The sequence below is a fragment of the Oryx dammah genome, unplaced genomic scaffold (assembly GCF_014754425.2).
Source record: "Oryx dammah isolate SB20612 unplaced genomic scaffold, SCBI_Odam_1.1 HiC_scaffold_13, whole genome shotgun sequence".
Taxonomy (NCBI): Eukaryota; Metazoa; Chordata; class Mammalia; order Artiodactyla; family Bovidae; genus Oryx; species Oryx dammah.
The window spans coordinates 21,451,593-21,469,127 of record NW_024070197.1 but is presented as its reverse complement, the minus strand read 5'-3'; the positions used below and the strand labels follow the sequence as shown (position 1 = coordinate 21,469,127).

At 49.1% G+C, this 17,535-nt stretch overlaps 1 protein-coding gene across 1 annotated transcript in view; it reads right to left on the bottom strand.

Annotated features, from left to right (window-relative positions):
• Window positions 1–17,115, bottom strand: part of RHPN2 (rhophilin Rho GTPase binding protein 2) — a 70,570-nt gene extending 53,455 nt beyond the window's left edge. Inside the window, exons 1-2 of the mRNA XM_040253163.1 lie at window positions 16,985–17,115; window positions 2,537–2,652 (exon numbers count right to left, since the gene is read on the bottom strand). Of these exons, the coding sequence (XP_040109097.1) occupies window positions 2,537–2,652; window positions 16,985–17,053 (185 nt within the window). The 5' untranslated portion in view covers window positions 17,054–17,115. The remainder of the gene's footprint in view (window positions 1–2,536; window positions 2,653–16,984) is intronic.
• Window positions 17,116–17,535: the final 420 nt, after the last annotated feature.

Below are 17,535 nucleotides of genomic sequence, written 5' to 3'. Positions count from 1 at the left end.
CCCTTTGCTGGCAGGGACAGCCCCCTAATTGGCCAGCCAGGGACACCCACGGGCCAGGGCTGTGCTTGGCTAAACGCCCTATTTGTTTTTGGGAAACGGTTGGTGCCAGTTAAGTCAGATTAATAAATACCTTTAGGGTTTCCTCCAACAAAATTCTCCAGAGAGAAGCACTTTGAACTTTTAGGTCACTGCAAGAATCATTAACCACCCGTACTCCACCCCCACCCCTGCCAGCTCAACACCGGACTTGACAACGAGCCTCAGAGGGGCTGTTTGCTGGTGTCATTCACAGAGCAAGGCAGACAAAACCGCCCTAGTCCCCACCTTAGCAACGCCAAGTGCCCTGGCCAAAAAGGGCCTCCCTGACCACCTTCGGTCTCCAAGGCCACACCACGCTGCGTCACCCTCTGTCACAATTCCCTTTCATTGGTGCCCTGGAAAACATCACCTCCTGACGTGAGCGGATTTGTTTGCTTGTGTATTAAGCTTCCCCCAAGAGAGATTAAGCATCAGGAAAGCAGGGCCTTGTCTGAATTGCTCACAGCCTTATCCCTTCGCATTTCAGGCATGCCTGCCACTTAGCAGGTGCTCAACAAATCCATTTGTTGGGTGAACGGACAGGCACCCAACCCCACCCGCCCCCCTCAACTGCACTGCTGGCCTGGCAAGGTGTCAACCAAAACCCAAGGCTACAAAACACACCAGCAGGGCCCTCAGCATGTCAAGCTCAGCGCATGGCAAGTCCTCCCAAAATCGGGGGGCTCTCTTGAGCTGCCCTGGCTGATGAGGTCTGCTGCGTAGTAGACCTGACAACTCCCAGGTCCAGGCTTCTCTAGGGACAGGGACATGGTCAGACATTTCAAAAGGTGACGTGTTACAGCATTGTCCCCAGTCTCCTCCAGGAACAGTCTCCCTTCCGCCCCATTGGGGAAGTAGCTGGAGAAGAGGTTCCAGACACTTGGCCACCCGGGACTTGCATTGTCTGCTAGTCCACGAGTCACGAAACCAGCACAGGCACAGCACTGTCGTTCTGACCCAGGGGCAGTGGGTCACTTACATTATTCTTCTGGGCCTCTCACAATTCTTCTGGATATTTCACAATAAAAATGCATAAGCGTAATCCATACACTTTGGAAAAGGACATTCAAACGTTGAAAGTATAGTGTGACAAGAAGGAGTCACCTCTACCCTGCCTAGCTCCCAAGAGCCCCTAACAGCGTTTTCCTCATCCCTTAAAATGTATACGCAGGGCATGCTGTCCTGGGTTTTTCTTTTCTCCTACTTCATACCTCACAGATCTTCCCTAAGGAACAGATTGATTCAGAAATGAACTTAAGGAGGAGGGTGGGATGAAATGGGATATTGGGATTGACCTATATACACTACTGATACTATATATAAAAAAGATAATAACAGCCTACTGTATAGGTTATATAACACAGAGAAGGCTACACAATGTTCTGCAGTGACCCAAATGGGAAGGAAACTCCAAAAAGAGGGGATATGTATATATGTATGGTTGATTCACTTTTCTGTACAGCAGAAATTAACACAACATTGTACAGCAATTCAATTGCAATAAAATTGAGGAAAAAAAAATTTTTTAATGAATTTACCCCAAGTTCATGGTGAGAAACCCTCCTCCTCTCTTCACTGAGTGCTCAGGTAAGCAGCTCATAAGGAAGAGCGGACCATACTCCTCAAACATATTTGTGACCATGAGTCTTGTAGCTTTTTTACCAACACCTGGTTTGATGTATCTGGCTTTGCCCAGCAGCCTCCAAGCATCCTGGGCTCCTTAAGGCCTCCAAGAGTGAACTTGACGCACTGAAAACAGCCATTAGCCATATCCTGCCAGCTTTCCAGGTTCCAGGTCCCAGCAAACACTCCCCATCTCTTTCTGGGGCTCTAGGAGGCATCTGTCTCAGTAAGTTGGTAGCATACACAGTGCCTGCCTCCCGTACACAGTGCAGAAGGTGGCATGGGGCTGGCAAGAGCTACCCCAGAACTCTGCAGAAGAAAGTCTACAGGTAAGGCTTCACTGAGTGCTATGCTTGAGAAATTAACTATGTTACCACCAGAGCATAATAATGAGTGTCCCAAGAGCCCCAGGCCTAGGAGGCCCCTCTCATTACAAAGATGAATGCTGGCAACAGAAAGGTTCCTATCCCTTCCTTTTCTCTTCCTTTTCTTTATACATTCAACAAATATTCAGCAAGAAGTGACTGTAGATCAGGCATAAGAAAACAGGTGGGTCCCAAGAAAGTGGGGAAAACAAACAAGAATAGGATAACTGGACCTCCCCCATCATCCTCCCACCCCCACCACACAGGCTGCATAAAATACCTGTCTTTAACACAACCAACCTCTAGGTGAGACAGGGCCTGTTCCAGGTACCAGAAATGAGGAGGAGGCTCAAAGCTAAAATCAAGAGCTGACAGGAAGTCTGGCAGGTCGAGGAGTTTAGGAAATAGATGGATAGGCCTCAGGAGAGGCCGGGCTCCCAGTTGAGATGGCAGAGCCAGCAGACACTTACTTCAGAAGGTTCTCAGCTCCTGTTCTCATCCGCATGGCTTTCAAGATCTTCTGATTCAAGGCAGCCCTCTGATTCTGTAGTTTGCTCCGGCCAGTCTGTGCAAGGGGATTGCAACCCTAAGGGAAAGAAAACAAAGAGAAGTCCCTTTAAAGATCAGCCACTCTAAAAATGACGACAAATGTTGAACACAACAGAAAAAAATTTTTTAAATACTCATCTTTTCTGAAAATAAAAGTAACATTAACATGGAAAATACATGAAATGCCAAAAAGTGTAAAAAAGAAAATAAAAGTCATTCACCATAACACAATGCCAAAACAGGCACTGAGAATTGACTCTGAAGTGAGTAGGAATTTCTTTCCTACTCAATTTTTTTTTAAGAAGTTAAGATTTTTTTTTAATGTTTATTTATTTATATGGCTGTACCAAATCTTAGTTGTGGCATGCAGGGTCTTTGACTTTCATTGCACCATGTGGGACCTTTAGTTGCAGCATGCGAACTCTTCCTTGCAGCATGAGGGATCAAGTTCCCTGCCCAGGAATTGAACCCTGGCCCCCTGCATGGGGAGCATGTAATCTTAACCACTGGACCACCAGGAAAGCCCCTGCCCACCTATTTTATATGCACATTGTTACTTTCCACATTAGTGGCTGTGTCAGGAGTTCTCCAGACCAGCCACATGACTGGAGTTTCGCAGGACTCAACATACAGTTGCACTCACAGCTGACATTTACGACAGAGGTTCAATAAGGACACATAGCCAGATCACTGGGAAAAAGAGAGCTGAGAGGAATCCAAGTGCAGGCCTCCTTATGTATGAAGGATCATACAAAGCACACTCCTCCCCCCCCCACCGCAGGAACAGCATGTATGCAATGCCATGGCCAGCGTTGGCCTATCAGAAAATCAAGACTCAGGACTTCCCTGGCAGTCCAGCATTTGGAACTCCAGGCTTCTCCTGCAAGGGACATGGGTTCAGGGTTGCTGGCTGAGGAACTAGATGTCACATGCCACAACTAAAGGTTCCCCACTAGCCTTAGGCAACCATGAACTTACTTTCTATCTGTACAGACTTGCTTAATCTGGACATTCCATATGATGGAATGTCTGTTGCGATGGGCTTCTTTCACTTAGTTTAAGGTTTATCCACAGTGCAGCACATATCAGTACTTCACTTCTGTCCCTAACACTCCAGTTGATATGCACATTCATTATCCATTCATCAGTTAAAGGACACTGGGCGATGTTTTTCACCGTGGGCTCTTATGAATAGGGCTGCTTACTTCCGTGGAAGTTTCTATGTGAATGAATGTCTTCCTTGCTCTTGGCTATAGATCTAAAAGTGGAATATTGTGTCAAATGGTGGTTGTTGCTGTTCAGTCTCTAAGTCATGCCTGACTCTTTGCGACTCCACGGACTGCGGCACGCCAGGCTTCCCTGTCCTTCACTGTCTCCCGGAGTTTGCTCAAAGTCATGTCCATTGAGTCGGTGATGCTACTGAACCATCTCATCCTCTGTCACTCCCTTCTCTTATGTCATATGGTTAATTCTCCTATGTCATAGTCATACATCATATGGTTAATTCTACGTTTAACCATTTGAGGTCAAACTCTTTTCCAAAGTGGTTACAATATCTTACATTCCCACCAGCAGTAGATAAGGACTCCAATTTACCCTTATCCTCCTCAATACTTGTTATTGTCTTTTTTATTATAGCCAACCTAGGATGTGTGGTATTTCCCTGTGGTTTTGCTTTGCACTTCCCTAATGGGTAATGAGGTTGAACATCTTTTCATGTGCTTATTGGCCATTTGTATATCTTTGGAGAAAGATCAATTCAGGTTTCTTGCCTATTTTTAAGCCAGGTTGTCTTTTGTTGTTGAGTTGATATGTATTTTTAATCTTTGCCAAATTGATATCCTATTCTCCCAATTTGCATTTGTTATTAGTGAAGGTAAACACTTTTTTTTCTTATATTATTGATCTGTTAAATTGTTTTTTTCTAGAGAATTGTCTGTGTTCTCTGTCCATTATTTCCTAGGGTATTTAGTTTACAATCAATGTTTCACTGTGAAAAGTTCAAGATCAGGAAAAAAGTTTCCCCCTTTTTTTTAAGATCCATGTGCCAAATCCAGCCTCCAGTTGCTCTCTCTTTCTTGGCCTCACTGCGCAGCATGCAGGATCTTAGTTCCCTGACCAGGGACCCAACCCATGCCTCCTGTATTGGGAGCATGGAGTCTGAACCATCAGACCAACAGAAAAGTCTCTAGATTATAATCAATGTTTCATTGTGAAAAGTTTAATATCAGAAAAAACAAGTCCCCCCCCCCCTTTTTTTTTTTGTCTGAGCAGCTTTCGGGCACATAGTTCCCCATCAGGGATCAAACCTGGGCCACCACAGTGAGAAGCCACATCCTAAACACTGGACTGCCAAGGAATTCCCCCCTTTTGTTTGGTAAATTATAGTTGATTTACTATATAGTGTTAGTTTCAGATGTACAGCAAAGTGATTCAAAAAGTTTCCTTTTAATCTAATAGTGTTCTTCCCACTCCAGCAGGTATTAATAGAAGCCCAGGGATCTGAAGGTTCCATTCCTTTGTAAAGCATATCTTTGAGCTCTGCCCACTGACAGGGCTTATGCTCACACCCTGGGAGTGGCTGGTAGGCAGTATTTGGCGAGGCGACTGCCCTTTCTCTCTGCGTCACTGCCTGGTCACTGTCACTGCACCCCTGCACATACCTAGCCTCCCACACCTCTGCCCAAGCCACACCCATGGCCTTGACCCCAAGGAGGAAGAAATGGGTCATCTGCAGCCCCAGGCTTCTCAGGGATTCCCATATTAGCCGCCTTTGGACCACTGAGTCAGAAGAGAGTTGTTACATGTCTCCTTCCACAAAGATTTCTCATTCTCCCATTGCAGCAGGTGGCAGAGTGGTAAAGAATCTGCCTGCCCATGCAAGAGACGCAGGTTCAATTCCTGGGTTGGGAAGATCCCCTGGAGAAGGCAATGGCAACCCACTCCAGTATTCTTGCTTGGGAAATCCCACTGTTAGAAGAGCCTAGGGAGCTACAGTCCATGGGGTCGCAGAGAGCTGGACACGACTCAACAACTAAGCAACAACAATGTAGCAGGTGGCCACCCCCACCTGTCCCCCACGCAGCTTCCCAAATTCAAATTACACAGATAGTCACAATCTGACTTGGAATAGTCTTAAAATTAACATCTTTCACACCATTAAATGACCCCTGATTGAAAATAAAAATCAGAAAATCAGACCTAAGATTAAAATGTCTTTAATATTAAGCTAACAATATTACAGGGCTAAAATAATTGCAGGCCTCTTTCGTTTCTATTTCCCAGAATTACTATGAAGGGGTGGCTTGATCTGACTTAAAATTACATGGTTCACCAAAGGCTGTGTTCTATTTTACAGAGAAGCCTTAATAACTAATTCCTTTATGGACATTCCCAGAGCTGATAAGCAGCCATTCCAGCTCAAGGATAAGAACTTTTTCCTGCTCCCATACCTCACCCAGCGTCTGGCAGGCCTGGAATGGCTACACCCTAACCAGCCCACAGATGTGGGGTCAAGTTTCCAGATAAGACATAGGAATGCTTAGGATTAGATCTGATTGAGTGACTGGACCCCAAATCACATTACTTTTTACTGACAGGTAGGAATGCTGGGCCTGTTGGAAACACCAGACACACCCACAGGGCTATTTGGAAACTACCCAGAGCCCTGAGAGATGAATCTGGGTTGAGATTGTCAGAAAGACGCCCTGGAATCACAGAGGCTGCTTGCTATCTACTGGCCCCTGCCACGGGGGCTCTCTGCTAGTGGGGACCCACAGTCACGCCTAAGTTCTTCATTGGATCTCAACAGGAGGAAGCACTGCTCCAAACTGGACTGCAGGCTTGTGCCCAGGACCTAGGCAGCACCCGTCAGACTGGCCTGGCCTGGGAACTGAGGACGGGGTCGGGGGAGCAAATGAACTGCCCTGGCCTCTAGGATCACTGTCCATAAGTCTTACAGTGAACCTGAGTCTGTCCACTATAGTCTGTCAGTTTCCTGACCAGACTAAGGCTTGGGCAAGGGCGTTCGTCTCAACACACGGAAGGATGGTCCAACTGCCAACACCCGAGAAAAGCAAGTACGGAGTGAAAGTTCACCTTTCTCACTAGCTTAGTGGGGTCTCCCATGTGTTGGACAGCCCACGTGGGCTCTGGTACAGCATCTTGGACTCCACGATTCTAAAGCTTGGAGGATGAGTGAGCTACTCAAGATGTTAAAGGCAGGGGACTTCCCTGGTGGTCCAGGGGTTAGTTAAGACTTCATGCTCCCAATGCAGAGGACGTGGGTTTGACCCCTGATCGGGGAACTAGATCCCACCTGCCCCAACCAAGAGTTTGCGTAAAATAAATATTAAAAAAAAAAAAAATGCTGGACACAGTAAGGGTAGGAGAAGGACTTTAAGCCCACGTCCTTTCTGCCACTCTGAGTTGAGCCAGAGCAGCAGGAATGTGTGGGGATAACGGGACGGCGCACCTATCAGTTCCCAGGCTTCCCTCTCCTGGTTCCCGGCTGAGGGCTGCCTGACATCACACACGCACACCCTTTGGCCACAGTGACCCAATTCCCACTCTCCCACCTTGTAGCCCATAACAGTCAGGCTGGCAGACTCATGCTCCCACACCTCCTCTCCAAGGGGAAGGACCTCTGACTCATGCCTGGCCAACTGGAAACCAAACTCACCTCGGGTCTGATTCAAGGCGAGCACTTGCCATAGGACAACCAGAGCCCATCAGAGAAAGGTCTTCACTTTCCCCCACCAGCCCTGAATCTAGGGCGATGCTGAGACTGGGCGGCTGCAGCCACGTTACCAGAGCGAGGGAGTGTCTTCCCCAAAACGGAGCTAACCTGGGCGAGCAGAACTGAGAAACTGAGTCTTGGGCGACATGTGAGCCCTACATCAAGCCAGGCCTGAAGCCGTTCCTCAGGACTTCTTAGTTCCAGGAGCCAAATGCACTCCCTTTCTTGCCTACACCATTTTTTTTTAAATTGAGGGCTTTCCTGGTGGCTCAGTGGCAAAGAACCCACCTGACAATGCAGAAGACATGAGTTTGATCCCTGATCCGGGAAGATTCCACATGCCACACGGCAACTAAGCCTGTGCACCCCAATTACCAAGCCTGCATTCTAGAGCCTGCGCTCCCCAACAAGACAAGCCACCGCAATAAGAAGCCTGCACACTGTACCTAGAGAGTAGCCCCCACTCGCTCCAATTAGAGAAAAGCCTAGCACAGCCAAAATAAATAAAATTAAAAATAATAAAAGTTGAGGTATGATTTACACATAATAAAATACACAGATTTTAAAGTACATAGCTCAATGACTTTGGACAAAAATACACAAACACACACACACATATATATATACAGTCATATACATATATATATATGTGTGTGTATATATATATATATATAATATACAATTCTTGTCATTCTCCAAGGCAACCAAGACTCTGGTTTCTATCATCCTAGACTTTTGTATGTTTTAGAACTTTGTATAAATGGAATTATATAGTATATATTCTTCTGTGTCTGACTTATTTTGTTCAATAGATTGCTTTGGGATTCATCCATATTGTTATATTTATGAGTGGTTTGTTCCTTTTCATTGCTGAGTAGAATTCCATTGTACGAATGTACCATACCAGATCAAACCAGTCAGTCCTAAAGGAAAGTGAAAATGAAAGTCACTCAGTCATGTCCGAGTCTTTGCAACCCCATGGACTATACAGTCCATGGAATTCTCCATGCCAGAATACTGGAGCAGGTAGCCATTCCCATCTCCAGGGGATCTTTCCAGCCCAGGGATCAAACCTGGGTCTCCCACATTGCAGACGGATTCTTTACCAGCTGAGCCACCAGGGAAGCCCAAGAATGGTGGAGTGGGTAGCCTATCCCTTCTCCACCAGATCTTCCTAACCTGGGAATTGAATTGGGGTCTCCTCCATGGCAGGCAGATTCTTTACCAGCTGAGCTAGCAGGGAAGGAAATTAATCCTAAGAGAAATTAACCCTGAATATTCACTGGAAGGACAGATCCTGAAGCTGAAGCTCCAGCACTGGCCACCTAATGCGAAGAGCTGACTCACTGGAAAAGACCCTGATGCTGGGAAAGATTGAAAGCAGGAGAAGGAGACGACAGAGGACGAGATGGTTGGATGGCATCACTGACGCACTGAACATGAGTTTGAGCAAACTCCAAGAGATGGTGAAGGACGTGGAAGCCTGGTGTGCTGCAGTCCACAGGGTCACAAAGAGCTGGACACAACTGAGCGACTGAACGACAACAACCATTAAACTGACCTGAGCGACTGAATGACAACAACCACACGTAGTGTGCTTATTTGCCTAAACCATTTGGGAATAGATTTCCTGGTAACTGCAGCTAAGAAAAAGTCCTAACCAGAGTAAGTTCATCCAGAGTAAAAACTTTGTTAATATACATGCACATGTCCTTTGTGAATAATCAAGTTGTTTGGCTGGGAAACAAGTATTTAAGAGCAGGATCTAGGGGACTTCCCTGGTGGTACAGTGGCAAGGAATCTGCCTAACAATGCAGGGGACACCAATTCAATCCCTGGTCCAGGAAGATTCCACATGCCCTGGGCAACTAAAGCCCATGGGTCACAACTACTAAAACCCATGCTTCTAGAACTCGTGCTCAGCAACAAGAGAAGCTACCACAATGAGAAGACTCTGCACCGCCATGAAGAGTAGCCCCCATTCTCTGCAGCTAGAGAAAACCTGCGCACAGCAAAGAAGACCCAGCATAACCAAAAACAAGCAAACAAAAAGAGCGGGATCTAGGGACTTCCTTGCAGTCCAGTGTTAGGACTCTACACTTCCACTACAGGGGACATAGGTGTGATTCCTGGTCAGGGAACTAAGATCCTGCACACTGCGTGGCGTGGCTCCCCCACCCCCCAAAAAAGTAAAAAGTAAAAACAGACACACACACACAAAGAGCAGGACCTAGGCAAACACCAGAGGCAGTGGGTTTGGAAGAAAGGAAAGGCTATTCAACCTACACTTGCAGAGACTGACAAAGAAAAGGCAGACAGGCCAGGTCACTGGGAAGGCAGACACAGGCATTGGAGGAATCTTTCCTCCCAAAAAGGAGGGGCGGGGTGGAGGGAGGGTCGGGGGACTTGCTCTAGGCAGTGCCTGGCACCTGGCTCCCCCTACACCCCAGAGAACCAGTGAGGCCCTTCTTCCACACAGCCAAAGATAAAACTCACACATGTAGATATGTTTCCAGCAAACTGAGGGCACAGTGTGAACTTGGGGTCTCCAGGTCAGGAGTGAGACTGAGTGACAGGTGACCAGGCAGGGTCTCCTGATTAGAGACCCTCACACAGGGCATGGAAGACGGGGTGCTTTTGGCTGCCTCTCTAGCGCGCGGAGTTATTTTCTTTGCCTTTCTCATTCTCTCACTCCTTCCTAGGATTATGCAATCCCTCACTCAACCACCAAGCTCTGGAAAGCACAATTGTTTGTTTATAAGTTAGCCAGAAACTGACAACCAGCAAGCACAGAAATAGCATGTGATACCCTGCAATACACAAAAATACATCTAATTTAACTTTTCACCACACTGGCGATTCAGGGCAGTTTGGATGAACTGAATCTACCTCTTCCAAGTCCATAAAAATTAAAACACGAACTTGGCACTTGTAAAGAGGCCTCCTGCCCTTCCAAAATCTCTGCCAGGTGCCTCCCTCCAGCGTCCCCATCCATCCACACGGGGTTAGGGGTCACAGTATGAACCAAAATGTAGCTATAATCCTGAATGAGCTTATTCAGTCACTTCTACAAATCCACAGACACCTATTGTGTGGGTACAAAGTGTGTGCCGCTCTACAAAGATTCGTGATCACAACATTTCTGTGAGTCAAATGTATTTTCAGAACCAACTAGCGACCCATTTATTTCAACTGGTAGAATGTATTCCCTGATGGCTTAGATGGTAAAGAATCTACCTGCAATGCAGGAGACGTGGGTTCGATCTCTGGGTCGGGAAGATCGCCTGGAGAAGGGAATGGTACCCACTTCAGTATTCTTGCGTGGAGAATTCCATGGACCAAAGAAGCCTGGCGGGCTACAGTCCGTGAGGTGAGACATGACTGAGCGACTAACACACACACAGGATATATTCATTATTAGTTTACAGTTCTTATCTAGACCAGGGCTGGTATGTGTGTGATTTTGTACACTTCTATAATTACCTTTTTTCAAAACAATTTACTTCTTTTGTTGCTTGTTTTTGTCCATTGCCATATAGGATCTTAGTTCAAGGGCCAGGGATCTAACCTGGCTCCTCTCAGTAGTGAAAGGATCACCAGGGAATTCCTGTTACGTTTCTAATGTAATAATACTGGCAAAAAACAAACTAGTTCTGAAGTGGCAGTTTTTGATCCCCTGTCCTTTTCTCCTCTTAGAACCCAACAGAAACGGAATTTTCTAAGGCATATGGCCCTAGCGAACTCTGTGGGTCTGACCCGCAAGGCCAGGAGGACCTGCATCTTTCCCGGTTCCTGGTGCTGCAGGCAGGAGAGCTCACCCCAGGCTGGCAACCCTTGCTGCCTGCTCTGCAGACACTCAGTCTGATGCTCGGGCTGGCCGAGCTGCGCTTCACCTGTGGATCTTCTGTCCTTTATGGCCACCTCCAAGGCAGCCTTTGCGTCATGAGACTCCAGTACCTGAGCCAAAGGAGGAAGTGGTGATCAGGCTAAAGCCAATGCTCTGTATCATCAGGTGGCGGCTTGGAATCTGTCCAAATAGCCCCAGGAAGCAAGCGACATTTACAGTGTTACAGCTTATGGTGCTGACTCTCCTCTGAGTCACCTAAAACCCTGCTTCTGCCAGGGGACCCGCTCCTGGCCATACTGAAAGGTGAGGAGATGTTGGTCAACCACGCCCCCTGGGCTGCGGGTGTGCACCATTGAAGCCGGTCAGACTCTCACTAAGGTCATATTCAACCTGGATCCAGCCTGGCCTCTAGGATCTGGCTCAGACCATGGTGGGGTGGTGGGTGGGGGATGGGGAGCAGATAGCATCACAAACTTTTACACCTCCTCCTTCCCCCACCCCCACTGGGGAAGGATTAAAAGCTCCAAGGGTGGGTTCAAACACCTGGAGAGATATCATCACCCTTCAGTAAAGATGGAGTGGATGAACCCCACGACCCAGCCTGGGCTCCTCAGCACATGTTCCCCTACGCAGATGCAGACAGATAAAGCATACACGTGTCTAACAGGAAATTATACTTCACTAAGATGAATGGTGCAGAGGAAGACCTAAGAGGAGCCACTGATAAAAAAAAAAAAAATTCTCCTTCCTTCTCTGCCGGATCCTCGAGGAAATCCAGAGTAAACAGGGCCCATAAACCAGGGCACAATGAACCCTAGAGCCCTGTCCAGAATGAAGGCTTCTGTGAATAAAAAACAACTTCTCCTCCAGCTCTTGGGTAAAAACAATGGAGCTAAATTCATTTCAGGCCATTAGTGTTCCCAGAGGAAGGAGAGGCAGAGATAAGGTCTCACAATGCTGTACTTTGTACCAACTCTCTTCTTCCATATACTGCTAAGCCCTTTCATTTAGGTCTTTTCAACAGCCTTGGGAAACATCTTTGTCTGATTTTTCTCCAGCTGGTTTTCTCTTGGCCAAGAACAGATCTTCCTGTGCGTTTTAGGATTACGGGCCTCGGAGAGCCCCAGAGACAGGGTCAGCTCTCAGCATGCAGCGTCTTGGTAACGTGTATTACTCTGCATTAACTCCTGGCCAAAACACACATTCTTCCAAGACACATTAGGCTGAGCATAGAAATCTGTCTGGGAAAAAGAAACTCCATTTCCATGGGTCCTTCTTTTAAGAAAGTAATTTATTAATTATTTGTATAGAACTGTACCTCTATTTAAACATATTAGTTTAAAAAAAGAAAGAAAAAAACAATGAGAAACCAGAGAAGAGAGAAACATACTGTGACATGTGACAGACCAGAAAGTATTTGGTACTTTCTGTATGTTCTTAATTCAGAGACACTCCCACCTACCCACCCACCCAGGTTGCTCACCCAGGAGGCCAGGTCTGTGCAGGGGGTGTCCATGTCTGACCTGGCGCCCAACTGAATCCGTGTCCTCAGCTTTGTATAGCCACATCCCGCAAAACCCCAAGAAGACCTTGACTTGCCAGTGGGCTTCCTTCTCTGCAAGGATTGTCTCATACATGCAGGGTCTAGGACCAGCAAGCAGAGAGGACTTTCAGGCAATTAATCTTCATTTTGTGTACAAGTTACACAATTCAGCTCTGAATATGGACCATGTACTCCCACCTCCCCCACTTCTTGCTCCCTGAACTACAGCCAAAGAGGCTAATTGTCTAGTCAAGCATGGCCTGAGCTATCCCAGGAAATGGGGCCCCCAAAAGGAAAGGCTACCCACTCCAGTATTCTGGCCTGGAGAATTCCATGGACTACATAGTCCATGGGGTCGCAAAGAGTCGGACACAACTGAGCGACTTTCTCTCACTCATGAACTGCCACAGGAGCCACAGTGAGTTAGGGTAAAGTGTACCCCTAGACCTGAGAGCCATCAGGCTCACAGCTTGCTGCCACACAATAAATGCTTTTTAAATGAACAGAATAGAATGGCACATTCAAGAAAAGTACAGGGACTTCCCTGGTGGTCTAGTGGCTGGAGGCCCGGGGTCCAGGTTTGATCCCTGGTCAGGGAACTAGATTCCATATATTACAACTAAGAAACGGTGCAGCCAAATAAACAAGTGATTTTTATTTTTTAATTTTGGCCGTGCCACACGGCATATAGGATATTCATTCCCCAACCAGGGATCGAACCCATATTCCCTGTGTTGGAAGCACAGAGTCTTAACTACTGGACCACCAGGGGAGTTCTATAAATCATTTAAAAAAAAAAAAAAAGGGAGGATAGAGAGGGAAGGTAGGATAAACAGAATAAGAATGAAGAAGTCTGACTTGACTGGAAACTAATTTGACCCGGTAAGTGTGCATAAAATCCCCAAAGACAGGACAGGGGGCCCTGCCCTGAACACCCCAGTCTCGGGGTCCTCACTCCCTGCCCCCAGTTGGCTCATCCACTCAGTATGTGCCCCAGCTGTTTCCAGTCCTCACTGGTTGGGACCTCTGACAGCTATGACAGCTATTGTCGCTCTCTCCCTTGAATCTTCACACCATCCCAATGTCTTCACTCTCAGCTTTCAAAAGTCCCTAGACCTCCCTCCTCATTCTAAACAAACCTGCCTTCTTCTCTCTCCCATACCCCTCCAGCAACTATTTTCTCTGCCCTTCTTCCCCCTGTACTCCCCCATCCCCCACACTGACTTTTGCCCCCAATTCTCCACCTACTCATTTACCAAGAACCCCCTAAAGCAGGGGGTCCCCAACCTCTGGGATCTAATGCCTGATGATCTGAGGTGAAGCTGATGTAATAATAATAGAAATAAAGTGCACAATAAATTAAATCATACCAAAACCATCCCTATGCCCTGCCCCCTGGAGCCCCTCCCACCCTCGCCCCCAGACCTGGTCCGTGGAAAAATTATCTTCCACAAAACCAGTCCCTGGTGCCAAAACAGTTTGGGGCCACTCCCCTAAAGGACTACATCTAGGATTTTCCAGGGCTCTTCTGACTTGTCAGCCTCATCTCTCTACTAGAAAGATCTCTTCTCTCAGCTGCCTTGAAACTGTCACCCTCTGGGCTTGTTTACCATTTCTCTACCTGTCCCTTAAGCGAAGGTATTCTTCTCTTCTGTACTGGGTCCTTTTTCACAATATCCCACCACATTCCACGTTGGGGCACCTCAAAGCTGCAACTCCAGCACGGGTACTCTCGTGGCTGCTGGGCCCACTGAGTGGACTCCCCACAGGGACCACTACTCGGATAACTCTTGGGGGCCTCAAGTCCACTGCCTCTACCTCAGCTTGCTGGTTACCCCAGCTCACTGAGGCCCCTGACCATCCCCCCAGACACTGAAGGCAGACATTCTGGACTCCGCTGAGCAGCACCTTTCCCACCATATCTGGTCCATTCGTTCTTCCAATCCCTGCTGACTGCCTTTGCTCAAGCCCTCTTCATTCCACAGCCCACAATGGGATCCCTGCCTCCAATCTGGATGCCATGTTTGACTTAGGGGTACAAGCTGGTGGGAAGGATAGGTGGTGAGGATGTGTTTACCTAGTACTTTAAGTTACTGAAAAGTCATCAGTAGTCCCTATCAGAGTAGGACAGAGACAATGAGGATTAACTCTCCACATTCCCTGCCTGGCTCCACCCTGGCCTCTCTGCCACCCCTCACCTACTGATTTCTCAGCTTTCAAAGTGGTCTTTCTGTGACACAGATCTCACACGTCTGGCCCTGAATGAAGCACTTTGATAGGACCCCAGGTTCCCTTTCCCTGCATCCAGGATGCGTGACCCCCGAAAGGCCTGGTTCCCCATTACAACTCCACACCCCTGAGGGCTCACTCACAAGTGTTCACAATCCAGTGCCTTCTCCAGTGTTTCCTCTACTCCTCTTCTCCCCTCCTTCACCTGCATAACATCTACCTGTCGTTCAAGGAGCATTTGTTCAGGGAAGGTTCCCAATCAATGCCTTTTATTAACCTGTACTAGGAACATTCTTTGGACTAGTATGATGTAACACAATGATCATTACAAGGTCTCATTTTCAGAAGAGATGCTTCTAACTGCAAACCAGTGATTCATCGTATTTTGCACCCACGATCCTCTTATCTACCACTGGAGAAACCACCTGAAAAACACTCAAGCTTTGCATCTGTTCACAGCTCCCTGGCCTTCCACCCTGTCCTATGCATATCCTCCCCAGGAAAACCTGTTCTGGAAGACCAAGGAACATAACATTGGCAGGTGTTCACCATCTCCTCTGCCCCTTCCTCTGTCATTTCCCCCAGATGGTCCAGACATCCACCTGTTCAGAAGACAAACAATTTTGGGGAGGAAATGAAGTCTCAGAACGGGGGAGCCACTGGCTGGAGGCTACACTGCAATTTTGAGGGTGGGGGAGGGGGGTGGCAGTCAGGGTCTGAGGCCCTAGGGCTAAGATCTCAGGATTCCCTGGCCTGTGGATCCTCTGTCCCAAATGCCGCACATAATTAGAAGTTTTAATCCTGTAATTCCGTGATGACATCTTTTCTCTTAAATACACCTTAAAATTACTTTTTTTTTTTTAATGCTAAAAGCAATTTAACCAAAAAGAATTTTTCTAACTCTGTCCTCACCGGTCCCCAGAATCTTCTCCTGCCCATCCCGGAGGGACATTGCTGCTCACCAGAGAGCAAAAAACGCCCTGAGGCAGAGTCAAGGGAGAAGGAGGAAGCCGCCCAGAGCGTTTTCACTGGCTCGATCATTAGGCTTGGAACAATTAGGAATTGATTGTTCTGTGGGAAACAGTTTCACTGCCCTGTTTATAATTACGCCCTTTGCCTTGGGTCATAGAAGTTATTAAAAACACACACACACACACAACTTCTCAACCCACCCAGTCCCGCCTGGCCAAGCCCCAAAGGCTATTTTTAGACTCGCTGGGACAGACAAGGAAGGATGGAAGGTGACTTCGGATTCAAAAACATCTTTGTAGCCCAGGCCGTGCCACCTGCCGGCATCCCAGCGACCCCGTTCCGTGGGTTGGGCCTCTTTTGAGGGGCTGAGCGACGAACTGTTAACTTCAGGGAGAGAGGCCACCGTATGCACCGAGCTCCCGCGGAGCCGCACTCGCCGCAGGTCTCTACAGCAATCGGGTAAATCCGCTTTAGCGTAAAGTGGAAACCGGGCGAGACCGCTGCCCTCAGGTCTGCCGCGCGCAGAGGAGACGAAGCCCGAGGTCCCCTCCCGCCCTCTAAAAAGTCCAAGAGGCTTACACTGGAAGCATTCTGGAAGCAGAGGGGACGGCAACCCTCCTGAACGGCTCCACTTCCACGCGCCACGGCCAAGCGCTCGGGTGGAAGCTGGGCTCGCGTCGCCACGCGCCGCGACGCCAAGGGTGCCAGCGCTCGAGGAACCGTCCCTTCCCCAAGCGCGCGGGCCGGCCGGCGGGGGCGACTCCGAGAGCCCCTCCTGGCCCAGTCCTCCGCCGGCACCTGCGCGGGGCGGCCCGGACGTCCCCCCACTCCCAGCTCCGGAAGTCACCTGCTCTCGGCCGCCGGGTGCACGGCCGCCGCACCCCTCACCGCGAGCCTCCTGCGAGAGCGCCCCAGGCCAGTGCGCCCCCTCCCCCTTCCGGCCTGCTCCACCCCGGCCCCGCGCTCCGCAGCCCCTTCCACAGCCTGGAAGGAAAGAGGTCTGGAGCTCGCGGACTCCCCACCCGCCCACAGCCGCCCACCTTCCGAAAGTAGCAGTGGCCCTCTTTCTCCAGCGGCTGGGGGACCGCGGGCAGCAGCGCGTCCGTCATGCTGGCGGCACAGGAGCGCAGAACTGACTGAAGCTCAGCGGCGCGCTGGTCCCAGAGGGCGCCCGGCCCCGCCCCCCCCCCCCCTTCCCCGCCCCCCCCACCTCCAGCCCCCCCTGAGGCCTGGCCTGGAGCCCTGCAGACCTGGCGCGGCCCGCAGAGACCACGCCCCCGGCCCCGCCCCGACTTCGGACTGGCAGCGCGCAGCACTAGCCCTTGGCGAAGCTGGCGGAGCTGCGAGCTCAAGCCCCTGGGCTCTTCACTTGTCCCCCTCCCAGCCTCAGGGGCTTAATCTGGGCGCGGTTGCAGCCTCAGCCCAGGGGCGCAGGGGCGTCTCGCAGCGAGACCCAGGTTGGGGATTCAGCCTCTTGTCTGGAACCGTGGGCGTACATGCAGCGCGTGGGTGTAACTAAGGCTCCTGAGCGCACGCCGCGGGGACAGTGACCAGACCCGACGCCACTTTTCGAGGGCGCGGGGGAAGCGCG